At 55.3% G+C, this 16,585-nt stretch overlaps 6 protein-coding genes across 6 annotated transcripts; 4 read left to right on the forward strand and 2 right to left on the reverse strand.

Moving 5' to 3' along the window:
* Window positions 1-1,659: 1,659 nt before the first annotated feature.
* BROUX77_005635 (uncharacterized protein) lies at window positions 1,660-3,387 on the reverse strand (the record flags this gene model as incomplete). Its single annotated transcript, XM_073750530.1, has 3 exons — window positions 1,660-1,773; window positions 1,851-2,735; window positions 2,983-3,387. The coding sequence occupies 3 exons, from the start codon at window positions 3,385-3,387 to the stop codon at window positions 1,660-1,662; spliced, it is 1,404 nt and encodes a 467-aa protein (XP_073604521.1).
* A 3,704-nt stretch (window positions 3,388-7,091) lies between these two features.
* Window positions 7,092-7,503, forward strand: BROUX77_005636 (uncharacterized protein; the record flags this gene model as incomplete). The annotated part of the gene is made up of 3 exons (XM_073750531.1): window positions 7,092-7,199; window positions 7,277-7,335; window positions 7,428-7,503. The coding sequence occupies 3 exons, from the start codon at window positions 7,092-7,094 to the stop codon at window positions 7,501-7,503; spliced, it is 243 nt and encodes an 80-aa protein (XP_073604522.1).
* Window positions 7,504-8,901: 1,398 nt separating this feature from the next.
* On the forward strand, window positions 8,902-11,331 carry BROUX77_005637 (uncharacterized protein; the record flags this gene model as incomplete). Its single annotated transcript, XM_073750533.1, has 1 exon — window positions 8,902-11,331. One exon carries the CDS (start codon window positions 8,902-8,904, stop codon window positions 11,329-11,331), a length of 2,430 nt encoding a protein of 809 aa, XP_073604523.1.
* A 530-nt stretch (window positions 11,332-11,861) lies between these two features.
* Window positions 11,862-12,966, forward strand: BROUX77_005638 (uncharacterized protein; the record flags this gene model as incomplete). The annotated part of the gene is made up of 2 exons (XM_073750534.1): window positions 11,862-12,822; window positions 12,884-12,966. The coding sequence occupies 2 exons, from the start codon at window positions 11,862-11,864 to the stop codon at window positions 12,964-12,966; spliced, it is 1,044 nt and encodes a 347-aa protein (XP_073604524.1).
* Window positions 12,967-13,076: 110 nt separating this feature from the next.
* On the reverse strand, window positions 13,077-14,508 carry BROUX77_005639 (uncharacterized protein; the record flags this gene model as incomplete). The annotated part of the gene is made up of 2 exons (XM_073750535.1): window positions 13,077-14,124; window positions 14,249-14,508. 2 exons carry the CDS (start codon window positions 14,506-14,508, stop codon window positions 13,077-13,079), a joined length of 1,308 nt encoding a protein of 435 aa, XP_073604525.1.
* Window positions 14,509-15,050: 542 nt separating this feature from the next.
* BROUX77_005640 (uncharacterized protein) lies at window positions 15,051-16,337 on the forward strand (the record flags this gene model as incomplete). The annotated part of the gene is made up of 2 exons (XM_073750536.1): window positions 15,051-15,289; window positions 15,344-16,337. The coding sequence occupies 2 exons, from the start codon at window positions 15,051-15,053 to the stop codon at window positions 16,335-16,337; spliced, it is 1,233 nt and encodes a 410-aa protein (XP_073604526.1).
* Between the last annotated feature and the right edge of the window lie 248 nt (window positions 16,338-16,585).

A 16,585-nucleotide genomic window follows, 5' to 3' on the forward strand; every position in this document is an offset into this window, starting at 1 on the left:
CCCTTCCTTCCCCCCCAATCCCAGCCAGCCCCAATCGGCCACTCAAACACCCCGACCCACAGCCACAACACAAGTACAAGTACACGTCGGCGTTGCTGCTGTCAGACGGCGAACTCTCGGGACATCGGAGCAAGAGAAAGAGAACCCAGTGCTTCCTTTTCCTTCCACCTCCTTCTTCCCTGTCCTGCGTCCCTGACTCAAGTCCCAAGTCCCAAGTCCCAAGTCCCGCCAGAGCCGCGTTATCTGCGGGGCTGCCTCACACCCCGAGCCACCTGACAACCACCCAAGCAAGTATGAGCGGAATTAGGATGATATCGGAAGCGCGGATTCTACACGCAAGAACAAGCAGGCAAGCATATACACGTCCCTGTCCCTGTCTCTGTCTCTGTCTCTCTGCCCTGCCCTGCCCTGCCCTGTCCTCGAAGCTCGCCCACTGTTAATTCCCCCCTCCCCACCACCGTCATCACGAGCCCTCCTCAACAAGGATGTCCCTCTACACGCACAAAGCGTCCAGTCTTCCCCCAGACAAAAGTCTTCTGCCCTCTGCCCATTGCTCTCTGCATGCCGTACATGTATCAATGCATCCATTCCCAGGGCGTCTAGAACACCCATCCCAAAGCACGCTGGCCCGAGCCACTCTCTCTCTTACACCCATTGTCCTCTACGTGGCCTAGGCCCGCCACACTTGTAATCTCGTCGCTGCCTGTGACTGTGAGTGAGTGACTCTCTCTGCATTCGCAATCAAAAACTCTTACCTGTCCTTGTCCCTGTCCTGCCACTATACTTGTACAATCGGGTCACTTGTATACATATCGCGTGTTATATTTGGCCTGTCTGTCAGTTCCTGTCGCCGCCGTGCCGTCAACACACAGATACTGTTCAATAGACATGTAGTGAACCATGTACATATGTACACACTCTCTTGACTCTCACCGCTTTTGCCAATCCAGCCTTAACATGAGACGAACAGCCCTTGTCCACTCACGATAACTGAGATCATATGTCAATCTCCAGCCTGTCGTAGATCTCCAGAATCTGAAAGCTTCCACGTCTCCGACTGTTGCAAATTGGAGTTTGACATGATGTCCGATAACCCTGATAACACATGTGTAACCCTTTCTTTTGAATAACTATTTCCTCTCCTCCACTTGGCTTGACTTGATTTTACGACACACACAATCTCACAAATGCCGCATCTGACATCACTTTGCATCTCTGCGCCTTTCACTTACTTCGCCGATCCGAATTTTTGCATCCGTTATTAGCGCGTCCTGCAACATAAAAAGTTTCTCTTTTTTTTTCTTTGAATGTTCCCTGTCTTCTTCTCCGAGCTTCCACCCGAGAATCTCCGGCGAACACAACCCTATCATTAGGGTTACTGACAGCCCGTTGTCAAAAATGAGGTACACCGTTTATATAACAGTGGCCGTCAATCTCCGATACGGGGAATCGAACCCCGGCCTTCTCGGTGAGAGCGAGATATCCTAGCCCCTAGACCATATCGGACGAGCTGTTGTTGTTATTGGACACCAACGGTGTAGTTGAGATTAAGAAGGAAAGTGCTACCCGGGGGAAATCTTCTGTCTGGCGTCAGGTTTACCCAAGTCAAAGCCATCTGTCTTGTCCGCCAACTTGCTATCTACACAAACATACTCCATCTCATTTCGGGTAGTCCTTGATGTGGTAGCTCTTGAGCTTCACAAACTGGTCAAAGCCAAAGCGGCTGAGGGTTTGGCCCTTGCCCGAGTTCTTCCATCCGGTCCAGGCCAAGTCCTATCGATCGCAAGTCCAGTGAGTTAGCATACCAAAACAAATAGACGCCACAAAGTACCCAAGAGGAGTCAACTTACCGGGCTCGGGTAGTCGCAGCGGTTCACAAACACCGTGCCGGCCTCGACTTCGTCAGCCAGCGCATGGCCGCGCGCCACGTCCTTTGTCCAGATACTGGCCGTCAGTCCAAACTCGCTGTCGTTGATGAGTCGCAGCGCCTCGGCGTCATCTGCGACCTTCATGACGGGAATGACGGGGCCAAACGTCTCCTCGGTCATGACGGCCATGGCATGCGTGACGCCCGTCAGGAGCGTCGGCCGGACATAGTTGCCCGCTGTCGGCGCGCTTGCAAACGATGCGTTTTCCGGCGTCGCGTCCACGGCTCCTTTGGCCAGCGCATCGGCCACGTGCGCCGCAATAGCCTGCTGTGAGCGGCGCGAGACCACGGGGCCCAGGTGTGTGGTGGGGCTGGCGGGGTCGCCGAGCACGTAGCCGGCGAGAACCTTTTGCACGGCCGCGACAAAGGCGTCGTGCACGGCGGCGGCGACGTAGACGCGCTCGATCGAGCAGCAGCTCTGGCCCGAGTTGAAGACGGCGCCGTCGACAATCTCCTCGGCGGCCCAGGTAATATCAACGTCGTCGCGCACGTACGCGGCGTCTTTGCCGCCAAGCTCCAGCCCGACGTTGACAATGCGGTCGGACGCGGCCTTTTGCACGGCGAGGCCGCCAGCTACGGAGCCGGTGAAGCACACCAGCGAGACCTTGGGGTTGCGCACAATGGTCTCGATGACCGTCGGTGAGCCGGAGTGAAAGTACTGCAGGACGCCCTTGGGCAGGCCGGCCTGTTCAAAAGCGGCGGCGACGTGCTCCACGACAGTCGGCGTCTGAGGTGAAGGCTTGAGGATGACGGTGTTGCCGGCAAGGAGTGCTGGGATCAGGGCGTTGACCAGAATGAGGTAGGGGTACTATCAAGTAGAGTGTTAAAGCAGTGCAAATGAGGGGCTTGTGTCTCCATGTCATAGCTCCGGCGGTGGACGTGGAAATTTCGCGTCTCATGTGATTCATCAACTGTCACAGCCAAAGGCGCAGAGGGAGTCTTTCAGCGAGACATTGGCTTAAAACATGAACGACGCGAGCCAAGTCACCAAGGCTTCGAGACGGGGGGACGCCATAGTCTATGGCGTTCTTCGTGATGGGGATGCAAATACTCACGTTCCACGCAAAGATGATGAGAACAGCGCCGACTGGCGCCTTGCGGATATATCTCTGGAAGCCGGCCTGCGCCTCGCCCGGCGTATCCTGCAGCACGTCGTCGCTGACCTTGAGCAGATACTCGGCGCGCATGATGGCCGTGTCAATCTCCTTGGGCGTGTAGCTAATGGGCCGGCCCATCTGGGCCGTCAACTCGGTGCCAAGCTCGTCGCGCTTGTCGGCGAGGATCTGCAGGGCGCTCTTGACGATGGCCTGGCGCTGGGCTAGTGTGGTCTTGCTCCACGTCTTGAAAGCCTCGGTGGCCACGTTGGGCAGGGCCTCCAGCTCGGCTGCGGAGATGCCCTGACGAGTCACAATGGGCTCGTTGGTCACTGGGGAAATGGTGGTGATAGTTTCGGACGACATGGTGGCGGTGGAGCTATGGAAGCTGGCCGTGTATGTATGAGTATGAGAGGAGATGAGAGATGAGGGGTGTGGCGTACAACACAATAAGGGGCACTGCTAACTGAGTGTCACGATGTATCGGTGAATGAACGGCTGACAAAGAGACAAGGCTGTGTGCTGTAAGCCAAGTATAGATGTATGCATGTACCTGTAATTGTATCACAGACTGGAAGCTAATACGAGAGATTGGCCTAAACAACAGCTGTCTTTTGCTCAGATATGCACAGCACAAGGCACAAACAATTGCGCCTCGATGTTGACAGCCAAGCGCCGCGAGATAAGCCCTGACCCACAATAAGCGCCGCGGGAACGGGGAGGTGTTATCGGGGAGTGCCAGTAACTAGCAGCCAGCTAGCTGCTAGTTACTGGTAGAATACTTCCACACGTCCATATGTACAGGTATGTAACTATGTAGTTATGTACATACAAGTACAAGTATGTACTACTGTGGCGGCCCTGAAAGACACAAGAGGCCTACATCGTCGAAGCTCCAGCGGGATTGGCCACTGGACGGGGCTCCCTCCAGCCTGCTTGCAAAAGACCCCGCCGAACTGGACAGAGCTGCAGGAGGAGCATCTGAGATAAGCCCTTATCTTTAGCCTGGCACCGGCACCAAGAGCGGGGATTTGGCGTAGGGAGCCTGGGCCGGCGCAGCACTAGGTAAGTGCTTACAGACCGGTATAGTTGGAATTGCAGTAGTCTAGGTACTTGTAGATAGTTGGCCGGCTTTGATGCCGTCGTTTCTCAAGACATGCCGGCTATTCTTTGTTTTCAGTCAGGTCGAGGGGTGTTGTGACGTCAGACGGCAGCCGGCAAGGTCGCACCAATGTACGCATTGGCAGCTGGCATCACCTGTACACACAGCTACAGCTTGCCGCCCCTGACAGCTGTCTGCCAGCTGTCACGCCCGCTCCCCCGACCTCGCCTCCTCACCTTCAGCTCAGAAGCTCAGCTGCACCGGCCATGCGCAACGAACGCTGGCAAGCTGCAGGAAAGAACCCTTGCCTCACTTGCGCGGGTTCTTCTTCCTCTGCGCCGCCAGTTGAAACAAACAAGTTCCCGCCGAGATTGCGGGAGGTCTCACCGTGTTGCAGCTTGAGTTTCGCGTCGAGCGGGTAGCTTGTCAGTCAGTGATGGAGTTAATAATAGCAAGGCTCTCTCCGCCCTTGTATTGTATGCCATGCCACTTTATGCATAGCATGGTCGATAACGTCGACATGTGCGTATGCCTTTGCGTATGCATATGCTATGCACGCAGGAATATGCGTTTGTGAGGAGAAGCCCCGCCTCCAGAGAGGCCGGAAAACATGCGCATTGTCGTCAGTGACTGTGCCCTGGCCCTGGCCAGTGATCCGCCCTTGCATCCCTGGAAGAACGCCAGATGATTCGCTAGAGCACCCCAAGTCACCTTGTTTCATGAGTGCGTGTCTGCACGTTGTTGGAGAGGCAGTGGGGCCTCTGGACGGAGCATGCTCGAAAAAGCTGTTCCTCTTCCCCTTCCAAGGCTGGAGGAGACGAGCCAGTGGCCGGTCCTACCAGAGAACTTGTGCTCTTGCTGCCTTTACCGCCCTGCCCCTACAATGCGCTTGGCCTGCCAGGGCCGGCGTGATTGGGCCAGCAGACTAGGCCTGGCGTTTCATAGGATGAAGGATATGATGAAAGGCTCAGTTTTAGCGTCGACGAATCGAATGGCATCGTATATGTGTATATTTGCACACTAAGAAAGAGACCATTGCATGCTAGTCCTGTCGCTGCCCGACAAGTCCCGGACCGTATTAGTTATAGTGCCGTCGCCAATGTTGCCCTGTTGGACAGCCTCCTCGAGGGGCTCTATATTGGATGGACTCTTGCTGGGGGAACGAGGGGACAGCCAATTTCACGCGTTTAGGATAGTAGATGGGCTGTATTCCGCAGAGTCGTACTTTCGCGTCCTTGTCTGCCATGCCATGTCCGTCCGGGAATGAAGAGCATGCGGCTTCGATAGTGCCCATACGGGGTAGACAATGAAGCATTCCTGCACTCGGGCAATCCAAGATGTGTAATGTGCACGCTGTACAGCCATCCCTACATGGAGCTTTTGTCTGACTCGTCCAAATCAGGCTACCCGACGTCCAGGTTGGAACGACAACGGGTCGCCTTGGAGGGGGGAGGGGGGAGATTGAATTTGGGCTTGGAGTTGTGCCAAATCTCGGATCATTTTGGCGCTCATTTTCAGCGTCTCTCATTAGCGGTTGGGGAACCCGCGTGTTCCAGAGGCTTTTTTTTTTCTTTTCATCCATGGTAAAGAAAAGTAGAAGAGAGAGGCTCAGCCAGTCGTGTTCACATATCCAAAATGAATTAAAAAAAAGTCCATATGAAAAGACCCAAATCTGCTGCATCTGCTGTAAGTAGGCATCCAGGGCAATTTCCCTGTTTGCTTTTCCCTCGCGCTTGGCTCCTTCCCTTTCTCTCGAGTTTGTCTTTCCTTTTTCCCAGTAGTTACTTTCATCTGAACTTCTCTGACGATTTCTTGCCTTTTCGTCACTCGCGAGATTGTTCTTTTTTTTTTGTCTCTCCATAATATCAACGCGTGCCTTGTTTTTGAGGTTTTTGGCGCGTGCCATCTTGACATTCATTTTCTTTTTGTTTAATTTATTGGTAGTTTTTTTTTCTCGGCATCTTTCGATTTTTTTTTAGGTTCTATGCCTTAGTGGTTGCCTTCCTTCTTGCCTTTTTTTTTTCTGTCCGTTCCTTACTCCCTCAGAAACAGTACGCCTCCTTTTTTAGTCGTTGCGTTCCTTATTTTCAGGTTCTTTCTCCTGCCGCTATTACTGCAATTGCAATTGCATCTTAGTGAAACCACATTCTTTTCTGTTATTATTTGTTTGATTCGTGCTATTTTTGATCACTCTCTTTTTTTCGTTCTTTATTTCTTTCCAACCCTCGTTCACTGTCTTTGATTGATTTTCTTTTTGCTCTTCTTGTGGTCGTCCTTTCGTTCTTGATTCTTTCTCTTGTTCTTCGCTTTTCATCCCGAGCAACTTCTCATCACTCGCCGTCGCCCTTTAGTTGCCCTCACTCGCCCTGGAAACTTCCTCCCATCGGCATCTATCGAACCGATCGTTCCTGCTGTTTTTGCTGTTTGTCAAACGGCTGAGTCCTGCTGCCCCTTCGAGTCCAAGTTCGAGTCCGAGTCGTACCTTCCCGATACAAAACGCCTCTCCAACAACAAACCCTCCCAGCAAGCCATCGCCCACCGCGTGCTGCTGTTTATTCCTGGTGTTGGCCGTACAACGACGCCCTCGACGCCGCATCTTTGTTTCTTTGTCTCTAGGTACTTTTATTGTTAATCTTCTTGGACTAGCAACCTGCGAGACACTCGAGACTTGAGACCTGAAGCTTTGTTTCTTTGTCCCCATTTTCCTCCTACCTTGGCTTTCTTTTTTTCATCTTTTCATTCCTGTGCTTCCCTCGATTGAGTCCTGACTGAATTACATAACATCCCAATTTGCGGAAGTGTTACGGTTCTTTGTTCACGTTGTTGCGTTGCCCATATCGCACAGGATACACCACCACAGACTCTTTTCTTCTTTCTATCTTAACCTATCTCCTGTCTGCGAGCCCAGACTCACACCTCTCGTTTCTTCTCTTCTCGCCAGCATCTTCCCACTCCATCTCCGCCCATAATGTCTTCCGCTACCACGACCCACAACTTCAAAGACTTTTGCCTGCGACTCAGCAGTGCTCTGCGTATTAGACGCAAGAAGCCCGCCAAGATGTCTGCTATCCAGATTGTAAGTAGCATTGCACGGCCGCACACCAGGTCGATCTTCCACTGGCTTTAACTTTACTGACCGTGCCTCCGTGACAGTCTGCCCCGTTTGACTTCCGCAAAGATACGTTTGCCTTGCCGGGCTTCTCTGAAGACGAGTAGGTCGCATCCCTTGCATCTGCAGCACGCACCGCGATCCTTGCCCAATCCTGTGCCCGACACCTAATGCTAACCGTGAGCCCGCCAACAGATGCGCCAGGATGAAGAACGCCGCGCTGGACGGAACCCTCAGTGCAGTTCCCATGAGCGTCAGCGTGCGTGCTTGATTCTCGGAATCCACGACGCCCGTGGGCTGCCACGCCCGCCCGCCCCCGAACGTCGAGAGGGCGCCTTCGTCACTCGAGCTATGCTACGCCATGGCTTTCGCCTAAAAAAGACCGGAGCTCAGTTTTTTTTGTCTGCCTTGTTTCTATCCTTCGCCACCACGCCATCTACCTGCATATGCATGTGCATATACCTTGTCTGTCTGTACATGTCGACTAGACGAACAAACCCCACTCCACACACACCATATTATACCACACCACATTATAGCACATGACAACAGCTCAACTGGCTGCCTGCCTTTGATGCAATCGCCTAGCAGGACGGGACATGGGGTTCGTTCCTGCGGGCGCAGCAAAGTCCGCAGATCGAAAGCTGCAAGATCTCGTGTATTACTGGCCTCACGCTCCAATGCGGCCTCCCATCTCGTTTTCATTTTCTCTCTCCTGCTTCCCCAGGGCACATGGTGATGCATCCTGGCACAGCCAAGCCTGGACCGGCGGCTTGGTGCTGGAGCTGCAGCTTTTGATGCGCTGCATGCATTAGTTAGCACATCTGAGGCTGCCCCTCCTTTCTCTCCGCTTTTTTTTTCTTCACTCATCCCTCCATGTCTTATTTTCCTCGTTGCTCTGTTTTCTTTTTCCTTTTGCGCTTCTCCGTTGGCTTGATTCTTTTGTTCCTATTCCCTTTGTCGCTACGACGATGACACGAGCTTTGCATTACTGTTTTTGGACTTGTTTTCTATTTCCTTTTTTTTCTGGTCCTTTTGCTGTCCCTTGTTTTTGTTCTGGTTTTCTTCTTCATCTAGGCCCGCGTGAAACACGGTGCGGCTAGACGCCTCAAGCCTGTGTTCTAGGACATCGTTCTTGACATCCGCTGTGTTTTGGAGGACTCTTCTGGAGGGTTTGTATAGGCGTTTGTGATATTAATACTATTTTCTGGGGTTGATCTGCTGAGCTGAATATATGCATCTGTATTGTATCAGCTCTGGTTTGATCTTCTCCAATGCGGGACGCATCCTTTTGTCAGTACTCAGGATCTTACGCATGTGATGCAATATGTTCGGCCAAAGAGCTTGTGATGAACTATTCCAAGCAGACTGTCACATGGTCTCGTATATGGTCAACGCGTGAAAAGCTGCACGTGTGGGTAGCTTAGTTAGACTAAGCTGAAAGACGGAGGTTTCTGTCGGGCGGGTAGCTTGCCATGTATTTATAGTTCTGGACTTTTGACCCGAAATGCTTTGTGTAACACACACCATGTTACACAGTTTGAATCGGAAGGATCCGATAAGATAAGGTTGCAAGTTTTTGGCACCCAACTATTTTTCTGTTTTTGATATTTTCATAGTTTCTGTACTTGACCAAACACAGATACCCGAATCACAGCACAGCAACATCATGGCCGACGACGGAATTCTCGTCAACTTTGAGATCGGCGACCTGCCGGTCAAGCAAAACGTCAAGTTCCAGGGCGGCCGCTGGCGTGACCGAGTGCGCGCGCAGAAATCGGCCCGCCGCGCTGCTGACGGCTCGACCAACGACGACGACGACGACCAGTCTGCCAAGCGCCAAGAGCCGAGCCGGCCACAACGGAGGCCCGCGGCGGATGACGACAGCGACGGCGATTCAAGACCTGCCAAGAAGATACGCCCGAATGGCAACAACAATAGCAATAACAACGGTGGCGGCGCTCCCATGAAGCGCACCGTCGGCCCCGGCAAACACGTCACTTCCAGCCTGTTCTCGTCAAACCCGCAACATGTCACAAACTTTGACGAGGAGCGCCCAGATAATACCGCTGTAGCCGAGCCGACGAACGCGCCACTCACCGGGCCCGCTGCGTCGTTTGCGGCGCTGGGCCTTTCGGACCGCGTGGTGCGCGAGCTGGCCAAGATGGAGCTCTCCAACCCGACAGCCGTCCAGAAAAAGACGATCCCGCTGATGGTCGACACCGAAGACGACGCTTTCATACAGGCGCAGACGGGTTCGGGAAAAACCCTGGCCTATCTGCTGCCCATGGTGCACCGCGTGTTGGCGCTCAGCAAGCAGAGCAAGATCCAGAGAGACTCGGGCATTTTCGCCATCATCTTGACGCCAACGCGCGAGCTGGCAAAGCAGACGCATACGGTTCTGCAGCAGCTGCTTAAGAGCCTGCCGTGGCTTGTGGCCTCGGCCATCACGGGTGGAGAGTCCAAAAAGGCCGAAAAGGCCCGGATACGCAAGGGCGTGAACTTTTTGGTGGCCACGCCTGGTCGGTTGAGCGATCATCTAACAAATACACAGGTGCTGAAGCTCAGCACTGTCCGCTGGCTAGTGCTAGACGAGGGCGATCGGCTGATGGACATGGGCTTTGAGGAGGATGTCAAGAAAATTGTTACTATGCTGCGCAGGGCAGAGGTGGCCACCAAGAGCTACGACGGCATGTCTCTTGATCTACTGCCGAAGCGGCGAGTGACTGTGCTCTGCTCGGCCACGTTAAAAATGACGGTGCAGCGGCTGGGAGAGATGAGTCTGAACGATGCGGTCCATGTTGCCGTAACCAGAGAGGATCTCGACGCCGAGAAGGAAGAAAAGGAAAAGGACGCAGGGAAGGACAAGAAAACCAGCGAAGACGGCCCCGCGGACGCCGAATCTACTCCTGCAGCCTCGGAGCATCAACTGGTAGCAGGCGGCCAGGCATATGCGGCGCCAGCACAGCTGAAGCAGACATATTTGATTGTGCCAGCCAAGCTGCGCCTTGTTACGTTGCTTGCATATCTCAAGTTTATGTTTGCGCGTCGCGACACCGTCATGAAGGCCATCCTCTTCATTTCCTGTGCCGACTCGGTCGACTTCCACTACGACATTCTCCGCAAGCCGCAGCCGGCCTTTGCGCCGGTCATCCCGCCCGAGGCTGGCGGCTCCAAGACCCCCGACACCGTTTCCGAAGCAGCTTACATTACGTCGGCGGCAAACCCCAAGGTGATGGTGCACAAGCTCCACGGCTCACTGGCGCAATCGGTGCGTACAGCCACGCTGGCCTCGTTTGCCAAGTGCAAGGAGCCCGGCCTATTGGTGACCACGGACGTGGCCGCTCGAGGTCTGGATATCCCCGACGTCGACCATGTCATTGAGCTCGACCCGGCCTTTTCCGTTGAAGACCACATCCACCGTATCGGTCGTACTGCCCGTGCCGGCCGTGCTGGAAAGGCTACTCTGTTCCTCATGCCCGGCTGCGAAGAGGGCTACGTCTCGCTGCTCAAAGCGGGCTCGGCCCCCGTGCCGCAGCTCTACGACTCGGTCCTCAAATCAGCTATGGCGCTGCCGTGGGAGCTTCCGACCGAGACGCACGCGCGCATGGACGACAAGTCGTACACGCGACAGGCCGAGAACCTGCAGCTGCATCTAGAGCAGCGGCTCCTCGACCCGGCCAACAAGGCGCAGCTCGACCTCGGCCGCCACGCCTTCCGCTCGCACGTGCGCGCCTACGCCACGCACGTCAAGGAGGAGCGCGTCTTCTTCGACATCTCCAACCTGCACCTGGGCCACACGGCCAAGAGCTTCGGCCTGCGCGACGCGCCCAGCGGCATCGGCAAGGGCATTGAGCGCAAGGCGTCCAAGGCGTCCAAGGCGGCCAACAACCGGCGCGGCGGCGGCGGCGCGGGCGGCCAAGGCGTGGGAGCTGCGAGACCGGCGGCCGGCGGCGTGGCCAAGACGGCGAATACTGCGGCGGTGGCGGCGGCGGCGGACGGCGACGACGAGGCCGAGGCGATGATGGCGGCGAGAAGGATGCTGCGCAAGAAGAGCATGATGATGATGAATACGGCCAGCGAGTTCAACATTGGCTAGCGGGCGCGTTTGTGTGTTTGTGCGGCGGCTTAGGGCTCGCACGCCCCCCACCCAGGTCGCCTGTTCAAGTTAGTTTCGCACCACATGGAGCTTCGCGCTGTCCATCAGCTGGACGGCGGATAGCCGCAAACATAATACACCTGAACCTACAATGCGTCTAGTTATCTCGTTATGTAATCGCCCCACTTACGTCTCCACATGTCAACTAGTAGTGATGTCATTGATGCTAAAAGCTAGAGCTATGATACGCAGGCCAAAAACAGCTAAAAAAAAGGGCCAGCTTTGTCAGAGCTATAACAATAGCGTCTTAAGCAGCTAATAAGGCCGACGAGAACAGGCATAATGAGCAGAGAGTGGCCCAAGACGCCAGGCGTTGTTTTTTTAGACGCTTCTATTTTTCTCGGCCTCTGTCTTTTTCCTTTTCTTCTACTTCTTCCTATTCTCCACGTCCTTGCTTCTCTTCCAAAAGCTTTCCGTCTTTGTTTTTAGCATCCAACACATCTACCACCTCGTGGACTCCCGCCTTCAACATGTGGACCCCCCACTTATGTCCCTGCTCACGCCCCTCGACGGCCCCGGTCATGTCCGCCACGGCCCGGGTCAACCTGCCCGCAGGCGGCGTTGCCGCCGTGCTCTTCGCCGCCAATTCGCTGCTACTGACCGGCACGCAACTCGTCAACCACGCCGGCACCGTGCGCTTCCGCCTGCGCAGTGCTGTGCGCAACAGCCACACGTTCTTGGACATTGTGGCCGTCGCTCCGCCGTCCGCTGTCGGCGCGCATGCTGCCACTCCCGGCGCCCTGACCGTCGCTGCCGTGCGTCTCGATAGCAAATTTCTCTTGCACCTCAGCGGCTCGCCGCGCTCCAACGCCCCCGACTTTCAGCGCACCGTGCACTACGCGCTGCAGAGGCTAACGCAGCCACCCGGCGGCACCACCACGCGGCGCTGGTCGCTATCGCGCACAAGCTCCAAAGAGACTGCGACCAGCAGCCGACCCAGCACTGCCGCCGTCGCCACCGTAGATCCCAGCAGGCCGACAAGCTCCGACACGGCGCCCGCCGGTGTCGCGCTGACCAAGGCATATGCGCTGCGGCGGGCCACCTCGGCGCCGGCGGCGATGCCGTGGCGCATGACGCTGGATTTCGTGGGTCTGGGCAGGGACAAGTCCAAGGACCTGGAGATGTGGGATTTCTCGCCGCCTCGTCCGCGGTCGTTGGCTGTTGGAGGGGCCAGAGAGCGGCGGAGGGCCGATGCGCCCAGGTGGCGGTTCCAGGCGGTTGTGCATGCGCGCTACGAGGTCGGCTGGTTCTGCGCTAGGGCAGACGGCGCTTTCGAGTCGGTGGCCTTTGAGGACGTCTCGTCTGGGCGGCCGCGGCTTATTGTCCATGTGCCCATGGAGGAGAGCGCGTACCATCACCTCGTGGGTCTCTGGTTGACACGCCTGGTGAACAACATGACGCGCAAGGCTCCCCCGGCGCGGGTGTCCAGAGGTAAGTCACGGACTCTATTGTATGTGCTGGTGGTATGCTGGCTAACAAAGGGCCCTTCAAGCGAAACGATTCTTCAGGCAGACAATTGCGCGCCGGCCTACACATGTGCTCGGAGACGAGGAAACCGTGGCTGTGGCGGCCTGAACGCTGTAGCAATGTCTAGGGTGTGTAATACTTGATATATTACATATGTATTCACACTATCAACACATACAATAGCACCAGCAGCCCGCCCAAATACTCAACAACCCCTTTCAGATCCAGCCGTCAAACTTGTCAAGCGGTTCTACCTTGACGCCTTCCGTCTCGCCCTTGACGCGCAGCAGCCTTGTCTTGATCGCCTCGGTTTCGTTCCACGTCTTTTCAAAGGCGTCCAGCTTCTCCAGTGCGCTCTCCTCCATGAGAACCGAAATCGCATCAAAGCCACCGGCGCCGGGCACCACACCGCCGTAAACGCCATCCACCTTGGTGATGGCATCCAGCAGCTTTGTCTGCGACTCGGGCTCTATCGGCATGCCGGTCCTTTTGGTCATGTCCCGGATGTTTGTGCGGATGTCCTCAATAATAGGACCAATCTCGGTCTTGGTTCCGGAGAGAAGAGCGGCGGCTAGGCGCTCGTTGTGAGACTGCAGCGTATCCCATAGCTGCTTGGAGCCAGTCGGGTCCTCAGCGCGCCACTTGAGAACACCCTTGACCATGCTGACGGTCTCGGTGCCGCAGGCAACGTCAAACATGCGCAGAGTCAGTCCCGCGGGCAGTGAGATGTCGGTTTCGATCTTGACATCCCACTCGCCCGTGACGGATTCTTTGAGCTTGGAGGCAAAGCCGGCAGCACCCAGTTCCGGGATGTTGTCCGAACCAAGCGTCGCGGGCGAGAAGCGGCGGTACTTGCAGGAGCCGTAGACAGCGGCAGCCACATCGAATCCGGAGCCTATCTTTCCCTGGGCAGCACAGTGACTGGCCTGGGAAAGATTGTGTAGGATCAGCTTCTCCTTGGCGTTGTCCAGCTTGTAGCCAAGATAATGGGCTAGGATTGCGCCAGTCAGGGACGTGACCAGGGCAGCAGAAGAGCCCAGCCCGGTCTTGTTGGCCTGGCTAATGGGCGTGCCAAAGTGCGAGAACTGGCGTGAGGCCTCCTCGGCCGACAGGCCCTGGGTCGAATAGTAGTCATTGTCGGCCAGGACCCTGAGTTTGGCTGGAGAAATGCCGTGCTTGGCAGCCTCGGGGCTCATGGCATTGACATAGGTCAAAGCATAGGCCAGGGCAGTCTCAACAAAGGGGTTACGGGACATTTTGCCATCACTGCGAAGGACTATGTCAGCATGAGTGTCATACGCCAGGAGAAACAAGGAGATACAAGAGACGGCGCGGGCTCCGCCTCGGCCCGGCTCCGTATCAACTTCAGCCATAGACAGCCGGCACGTACATCTGAAGCTGGGTCACGACAATGCCGCCGTCGGCTGGTGCCAGGTGCCAGCCAAAGCGCCACACGGCATCAACAAACTGCGGGCTCTCGACCACGATTTCCTGGATCTGCACCCCCTCGATGGTCTCAATAGGACTCACGATGGTGTTGATGCGCGCGCTGAGCCCAAAGACAAGGCCCGAGTATTCACGGTCCAGCACGAGGTAGCCGCCGGCGAGGAGGACCTTGCCGGGTGCGGAGACGGCAACGGACGGGGACATGGCGAGACAGGCGGTGATTTCGTAGCAAGAAAACAAGAAAGCAAAAAGTAGACAGTGAAATAGAGTCTAGACTATCTGAACAAGCTCGGCCAGCGAGATATCAAAGAAAGAAAGCTCCAGCAAGACCCCCAGGTCCAAAGCTCCAAGTAAGAAAAGTGGGGCTCGCGATTCAAGAGAACAGCTCCCAGTTTTCTGAGCAAAAGAAACAATCGACAACGAGGCTGCTGACTAGAGGAAGACTCTCCGTGGCTTTTCTCTTTGGCTGCACCGTTAGAAAGAAACCACAACAACCGCTACGGCCGGCCGGGAAGTTGCCTGCGTGGTGTCCAAGAGTGCGCGATAATAGCAAACCCTAACAACAAGATATAACCCTACTGGCCTTGAAACCCTAGCATTTGCGTCCACGATGTTTTGTTCGACTTCGCTGCCAACATTTCCAGGACCTCATCAACATACCCAGCGAACACTGCGATCACGAGCTCTCATTGCGTCAAATGTAAGACTCTCTGTATCCTAGGCCACTACCAGTCCGCTCTTCCGACATGCCTCGCCGGCTGCCCGCTGGCTGGGATCGCCCAGTAACGCCAGAGCCCAAGAAGCAGGTCAAGGAAGAAGAGTCTGACCTGCCGCCCTTGCTGGACGACAGCCAGGCCGCGCCGGACTCAGGCTCCCAAAGAAAGCGACCGAGAGTGAATGGACAAGATGTCGCGTTGTCAGATTCGGAGTGTAAGCCGGCCGGCTCGTCATCGCCTGCCAAAATTAGCGAGAAGATTGCCGAAGTGTACGTATGAAGCACGTCAGTGTTGACCCACGCGTTTTCTGACACACTGGCTAGATACATGATCGAAGGTCTTGACAATGACGACCAGTACTGCATGGTTGAGGACGAGCTGTACGAAACCGCCAAGCGCTTCACCGCCCACCTGCACGATGCCGAGTACCAGCGACTCAGGAACGAAGTTCGGTCTTTGAATGCCAGCGACGCCAAGAACATTGCGCGGCCTGTCGTGGGTTCGATGACAGATACAGCCAAGAGAGTGGGCACCCAGTCAGGGCGACTGCAGATGCTGCGCAAGGCTACTGACAAGAACCGAGTCAGGAACGCCGCGGACAATGACGACGATGCTTTGCTCGATGCTGCATTGGCAGAAACACCCCTGGGCCAACTCATGCAATTTGGCTGGGCAAAACAGGACTCGCCGATAAATAAAAACTGGAAAACGCGCGGAGACAGACCGGCAGTTAGCTCAAGATCCAGCCCCCAGGGATCACGACAGAGAGATATCAGGACATCCGGTCAGCAGGCCGTGACAGAGGCACCAACTCCCGCTAGCCCAGAGAGACAATCGCCATTAGACTTGAAGAAATCAGAGCCCCCGAGTCTTGAATCTCAAAGCAGTTTGCCTTTGGTGTCTTTTGCCACTGAGGCTAGTCTTTCTCGCCTACCATCGGCTGTATTTTCAACAACACCTTCGTCAAGAAGCCGCTTTTCTATTCTTTCAGATGACGAGAACGACGGATATTCAAGCGCCCCAGCTCCATGCCCTCCACCTCTCCATGAAACCACTCCACAGCCTGTAAAAATAAGCCTGATGTCCGGCTCTCTCCGGCGAACCAAAACCAGCCCAATCCGCAAGGTTAGCTCTCCCCCACGACGCCCGTCCATGGAGGAAGAACAGCGCCCAGAGTCAGCCTCTGAAACACACGAAGGCTCGGATAGCGACGACATCTTTTTGCAGATGCGCCGCAAACGTAGAGCAAAAACGCTGGAGCGCAAGTCTTGTGCAGTGCTCAGAAGAGGTTGTACGGGTAGACAACCCCAACCCTAGACAGGGGTTAAATTGCTGACAAAGCTGTGTTCGCGGGGCAAGACTGGATAGGCGCTTATCGGTGCTTATCAGTTCTAAGCAGAGGGGCAAAAGCAGAAAAAGATTTCTGGGGTTTCATCATCTTGCATCATCGAAGAAAAGCGAGGCGACCAGACGCACAACTCCCAGCTGTATTTAAGCCGGGAAATATTCAAATTTTCTTTCCTTTGTGCTCTTGTTCTAGCACACAACCACTTGGCGCATTTCCT

Source organism: Berkeleyomyces rouxiae (assembly GCF_048999995.1).
Source record: "Berkeleyomyces rouxiae strain 22BRR77 chromosome Unknown BrBRR77_ptg000005l, whole genome shotgun sequence".
In the NCBI taxonomy this organism is placed as follows: Eukaryota; Fungi; Ascomycota; class Sordariomycetes; order Microascales; family Ceratocystidaceae; genus Berkeleyomyces; species Berkeleyomyces rouxiae.